The sequence below is a fragment of the Castanea sativa genome, chromosome 5 (assembly GCF_040712315.1).
Source record: "Castanea sativa cultivar Marrone di Chiusa Pesio chromosome 5, ASM4071231v1".
Taxonomy (NCBI): domain Eukaryota; kingdom Viridiplantae; phylum Streptophyta; class Magnoliopsida; order Fagales; family Fagaceae; genus Castanea; species Castanea sativa.
In genome coordinates, this window is record NC_134017.1 from 10,891,266 (window position 1) to 10,897,996 (window position 6,731).

At 33.9% G+C, this 6,731-nt stretch overlaps 1 protein-coding gene across 1 annotated transcript; it reads right to left on the reverse strand.

Annotated features, from left to right (window-relative positions):
- Positions 1 to 375: 375 nt before the first annotated feature.
- Positions 376 to 4,806, reverse strand: LOC142637122 (uncharacterized). Its single transcript, XM_075811396.1, has 6 exons — positions 3,866 to 4,806; positions 2,158 to 2,210; positions 1,606 to 1,693; positions 1,410 to 1,508; positions 804 to 931; positions 376 to 714 (listed from the first exon to the last, which is right to left on the reverse strand). The coding sequence occupies exons 1-6, from the start codon at positions 4,550 to 4,552 to the stop codon at positions 678 to 680; spliced, it is 1,092 nt and encodes a 363-aa protein (XP_075667511.1). The 5' UTR covers positions 4,553 to 4,806; the 3' UTR covers positions 376 to 677.
- Positions 4,807 to 6,731: the final 1,925 nt, after the last annotated feature.

Genomic DNA, 6,731 nt, shown 5'->3' on the forward strand with positions numbered 1-6,731 from the left:
CAAAAAATTATTTCTTTTACTTGATAAGTACTACCTTTACCTGTGCTGGTAGCACTCTCAAACAACTTGGTGTTAAATGCTTGCAATTGACAATTTGTTTGCACTTGCCTTTGAGATCATATCTTATCTACAAGAATGATATCCGCCATGATTATGGCCACCCACCTTAGCACTTAAAAGCTTACTTGATTTTGCAAGCACAAAGGTTAGTATTTGTCTAACATTTTATACACAATAGTCACATCCTCAACTACACAGTACAATCATATAGCTGTGCACCATCTGGTAAAGCTTACAGGGTCAATCACAATGTTTAAGTAATAGCTAGAAAAAGCTCCTAATAAAAAACATATGACTCGTGCGACAAACCGCATAAGATCTACAAGCATCTATTTCATTTCAAATCTTAAAAGGCAATGTTGGTAGTTAGCAAAAATGCCAAATTTCAGTAGAACATGGTATGCTATCAAAATCCATATTGATGGACTAGTTTCCATAGCAAAATCCAATAAAGAAAATTTGAACATATATTAGCAATGGGGTTATATTCCTATTTGAAGAAGCACCGGCAGCCAAAAAAGTTCCCGTGACAGTGCAAGACTTGGGTATTGGGTATACATACAACCGAACTGAATTACTGGAACTCATGATTATGGTTAGCAGAGCAAATATTGTCATCAACTTGAGAATGATCTTGATTTGCCATTTCTTTGCCTACACATAGCAATGGAAAATATGATTATATAAGCAGGGCACAAAATAAAACAAACAAGCAAAAACGTCATCCTAAAAATGAAGCATACCAAAATGAATCCTTCTTTTCTTGTGCTAAAAAATCTTCAAATGAAATGTCAGCAAAGTCTGTGTCCACGCTTTCCACCAGCTCCCCAGATTTTGCTTTCAATTCCATGGAAGCACTAATTTCGACCATCTTTCATAAGAGATAGAACATTAGAATCATCAGCATATCCTATGAAAGACCGGGTGCAGAAAGAGACACTAAAGGCTCCATCCCTTTTTTTACCCCTTAAAAGATACTACAGACTCCATCTGGTTTGATAGAATTGAGGGAAGAGAAAGGATGTTTTGGCAGTTTTTTTTTTTGTTCATAAGAGAGTATTAGGAATGGAATTTGACAAAGTTCACTATTATCAGTATTCAGTAAGACTTTAAAAGAGTGTGCAAAGAAAATGTTAATTCTGTAAATATAAGAATTAGCAATTACTTTAAGACTAAGTGTTGCATAGTAGAGGGCTACAAACTTCCCGGATGATTACTTGTCTACACAATTAGCTTCTATAAGCAGCTTCTACAGGAACTAGAAAGAGTATCCCAGTCTCCCAGACCAACCATCTATATTCAAGGCGTAAATAAAATATTTATTCAAAAAATAAGACTTAAATTTGTACCTTTTTGTATGCTGGCGAGAGTTTTAGCTGTTGTTGAAGCCAATTATAAACAAATGCATCCTCTTCTAGTCTCTTTTGTTCTAATTCTAGCTTGTATATCTGAAAAATCAAGGAATTAAATTTAATCCACTTATGGAGGTGGCAAGATACTTGAAAACACATCAACTTCCTACAAATCCAAAAATTTAGTACCAACCTGTTGGCGGAGGCGGTCAAAGGAAGATCTGTCTGCCTTGAATAGTAGAGCCTTAGTAATAGTGAACTTACGTTGGATGACATCAGCCCTGTCATAGAAAAAAGGATAATAGAAATGTATTTGAGAAAAAGAGAATTGTAGATACCCAAAAATAAAAAATAAAAGGAGATACTAAATTTTGCAAGGAGTATTTCGGAAATCAGAAATTAATTGGAAAACTATCAGGTGAAATTACAGTAGTCAGTGCTTTTAAAAACTCCATATCTTAAAAAGAAACTCAGAATAACCAAGTTTTTTGGGGTCAAGTGGGAAATTAGGAAGAAAATTTTGCCATTAACTAAACAATCAAGAAACTATTCCCAATATTCACTGTAATTATCAATAAGTTGTGAGCTTCTGAATGGCACATAACAGTATAGGTTTATATGCTTGAAGAACAAGTTGCAACGTACTAGGAGAGTCCTACCACAATGATTCCAATCCAAAAACATTTATGAAAGAAAACAAACATAATGGACAAACTTAGCTTCCACTAAATAATTTAGAACATACTTATGCTGTAGCTCACTTCTAGCCTCAACCAAGCAATTGGCAAAATCTCCAACCTGCAATATGTATACACAGAAAGTCATGACAACCACAAAGGCTTGGTGATACATGTAAAGTCATCACAATTGCAGATACTTGGTGTTTAGATAAAAAAATTAGTCAATCATCCAATTTAAAAAAGGGAATGTATCTCACAAGTTTCATGAACTATAAATCAGAAAGACCATGGGATTAATCTTATCTTTTGAATCAGATTTTCTGAAATTTATCTCTCTCAAAGATGATTACATTACAACAATAAGAATAGAATTAACATACACACAAAAAGAAAAAGAATAGAACACCTGTCATGTATAATACATATCCAAAAGAGGGATTGAAAATGAATAGTATTGACCTCAGATATTCTGTAGTGGCGGATACATGCAAACATAATTTTATAAATGGTGGTTCTTAGAAATCAAATCAAAACATCAAGGGTAAATAGACTCTGATATGATGTTGGTGAACCATCAATTGTCTTCAGGAAGAGAACAACAACATATCTTGAGCTGTGAGCAAAGCAATATTGTGTGTGTGTGTAAAAACTAGTTATAGGCTTTAATCTCATAGCTCAATCCTTATACATCTCATTGCCCTTGCAACAAAACATCTACAAAATCTTCTAAAGTTCATGTGTGCTGTGCATAAGGAGATATTTGCAGCCACAAGGACCAGTTCCCCAGGAAGACCTGAGTTTTCATTGAATTATGATTGTGTCTCAAAACATGAGCTTGGTACAAGATAAATGTATACTGATTTCAACCTCAGCCTTGAGACAACCTTCAAAATCCTTCATTACCTCTCCTTGAACCAAGACAAAGTGTAAGGCTCACAAATAAATCACCCTGGCACAAGTTATTAGAAGGGAGCACCATTCTCCGTGCTCTAGAAGTAGCTAAGAATTACTCGACAGAGGCCCCATATACATTTGATAAATCTGCCACCACATATTGTAGTCCAATAATCAAGGTCTTGATATCAACTCATAAATAACATGTAGCTAACAATCCCATTCTCCACCTGGCCTAATTCCTCTTTATTTGATTGAGCAATCTCTCTGCCTGCATTGACAACCTATCTGGTTGAAAGTTTTAACCCATCCCATCAACTATCTCCCTTCTTGTTGAAGTTTATCACAAACCAACCATATTAAGCTTACATTTCCATGATTAAAAGTTTACAACAGCTAGAGCTCCCCCCCAACCAAAAAAGAAGGAATTTCTCATATCCCTGGCATGTATTTATCTGCCATAGCACATATAAGAGGAGTAACTGAAACAAGCAGCAACCCAAATCCTTTAAGAGTGTTCCTTGTCACATTGCAAAAAATTGAAATGGAATTTGAGTAATTCTACAAGCCTACAACTATCAAAAATTTTGCTATATAGAAATTTAGAAACTGACCTGTCAAACTTTTAAAACAAAAAACAAAATATAATTAACAAATTTATTTATTATGTTATTGATGAGACACCGATTCCACTTATTGTCTCATCAGTTTCGAAGAAAAATATTTTTTTAATATAATTTGCAGTAACTCTTAGCATTTTCCATAAAATTGCACAAAGATCAGAACAGAAAACAAGACCAACTTCTAAGTCACCCTCACCAATAAGAAAGTCACAATTTTTAACATATTGGGTAGAAAAACAATAAATAAATAAAAAACCTGTGCCAGTGTCAATCCTTTGGTCTCATTGCACTTCACAAGCTCATCATACTGCTGCTTGATCCTCCTCTGCATGGCACTACTTGATGATGTAAACGGGTACAGACATACCAACTCCTGCTTGACCCGAGAATCCTGACCCGAATTTCCTCTTTCCACACACGGCCTCTCTTCACTACCACCACCACCACCACCTTCTTCAGCTAGTGAATTCACCCTCTTCTTCTTGGCCCTCTTCTTCTTTTTCTTCATCACCCTCTGATCCCCATCACCCGGGTCCACACCATCCATATCCAGACCCGACCCGTTCGAATCCGGGTCACCACCTTTTTCCTCCCCAAACAAACAGTCCCATTTGGGAGAATCAGAGGGCAAGATCTCCAAAAGAAGCGAATGGCTCAAATGGGTCGGGTCATTTTCAACGACTGCACCCGATGTTTCATCCAAAGCACGCTCGAATTCCAACTGGTCGCTCTGAATTGTCTTCTGGGTATCCACCTTTTCTCGGTTCTGCTCAGGCTTCTTAAACCTTTTGTACGTGGAGTACGAGATAACCAACAGAAAGAAGGTGAAGAAGAAGACCAAGAAGCAAAAATAAAACATGGGTTTGTATATTTGCGAGTGATTCTCTATCGAATTCGGAAAATTAGGCTCAGAATTTGACATAAACGAAAGCACAGCCGCCATTGAGACGAGAAACAGAGAGAGAGAGAGAGAGGGTTTTTGTCTGTGATTGTGTAACTAAAAAAATGTTGTACTTGGAGGTTCTGTTTGTGTTTTTTATAGTACAGTACAGTGTTTTTGAAGGTTCCACATTTGATGATACCGGCGAATGATGTTTTTTCTATGTTGTTTCTCTTTCTTTTGTTGTTGTTGTTGCTGCTGCTTTATCTGTGGGACACAAAAACAAAAACAAAAACAAAAACAAAAGTGAAAAGAAAGATTGAGAAGGACTAGGGTGACGGTGGGCTTTGATGTGTGTGATTTTTTTTTTTTTTTTTGGTTGTTGTTGTTGTAGTGGAAAACTGACTGATTTACAGCCGTGTGAAATGAGCTTTGAAAGGTCAACAATACCGTGTGGTGTGGTCCTCTTGTTCAAATTCAAAAAACAAAACAAAAAAAACACATGTGATTGGGAAGTAAAATTGGATCAAAGTTTATAACCCTAGGACCACTTCAACAATAAAAATTCTCACTTTTATGATACTCTTTAAAAGCATTTTAAGGTTCCAAGTAGTTTGATTATTAAATTTTTTGTAGTCGAATCTAAATTCAAATTTTTTTTTTGGTATTTATCAAAAGGAAAACAAATAAGGTTTATGTAGTTGGGGTTTTCAAATACAACTCTAAAAAAGACTTTTAAAATTTGTTTTTGAAATTAAAGATTACATTATGTTTTGGTGTTTTTAAATTAGAAATTTTTTTATAAATAATTATTGTAAAATAATTTTTAGAATATAACAATTTGAAAACTTGTTTGATTATTAAAAAATATCAAAAAATATATTTTTTGTGGTAATTTAGCCTTTTCACACTAACAACCAACGCCGGAGTCCAAGACCACAACCAGACTTCAGTTACAACTAGCCACATATGAAGGATCGCAACTTTTTTCTTTATCTTTTTTTGACTAACTCACGTGAATTGGTGATGTCATTTTAAATTCTCATTCAAAATAAGCAGTTCTACTAATATTATTTGTGTTACCCATATCAAGGGTTGTATATTTGGGATTGTTGCTTATTTTAATTTATGAAAATAATATGAAGACCATACTCAATGACATTTGCAATTAATCATCAAATATGCATATTTATGTCATATAAATATTTTTGATGAATTTATTTTTATATAAATTAATTAATACCTTTTCTTTAGTGCTTACCCAATATTATTATAACCAACAGGCTTTGAATTTTTATTAGAATTTAGATAGTAGAAAACTGTTTTCCTCAGAACTTTTTCCCAACATATTTATATGCTTTTTTCTAGTATATACATATATAGCTAGCATATAGCCAAGCAATAGATTTTGGTTTCTATATAATTTGATTTTATAATAGGAATATATATATATATATATATATATATATATATATATATTTAACAACAAAATTTAATCCAATCATACGTTAATCTATTTAACTTTGATTATTGAAGGTTTGTTCGAGGAAAAAGTTTCCACAGATAATCAATGCTCTAAGTGCCTTTTGGTTATAACACTGAGATCATATATATATATATATATATATATATATATATATATATATATGAGATTAAATTCAATGAGAACAGGGTGTAAACTCTTTAGTTTACACCAACTAATAAAGACATGCCACATCAATCTTTTACTTAAGTTCATTGTAAAATTAATACATCCTAATATAGTTATAAAATCTCAAAAAAAAAAAAAAAACCTTTTTCGTGTTTTCCTTAAAATCTCAATCCCTCGTCAGCTCATGTGTCTCCAGCCACAATCCTCGCTAGACTTCTGTTTGCCACTGCACTACCTCACTGAACCTCCGTTAGCTGCCACACTAAATCCCCGGACCTAGGTGATTTGCCCTTGATAATATTTGTGGGTTTTTGCTATATTTTGATTTATTTGGGCGTTGCTAGATTTTGATATCTTCACTGTTTGGGTATTGCTATTTTGAAATAAGATTAAATTCCTATTGGATGAAGTCTGTTAGGAATCTGCAGCTTTACAAATAATTGAGATTTGTGTGGGTCACGCTTTACAAATAATTGAGATATGTTGGGAAGTTGAAGGCTTGGCAATTTATTATGAGTGCGTTGCTATATTTTGATATCTTCACGGCTTGGTAATTTTTTTTTTTTGTTGAGAAAGGACGGCTTGGCAATT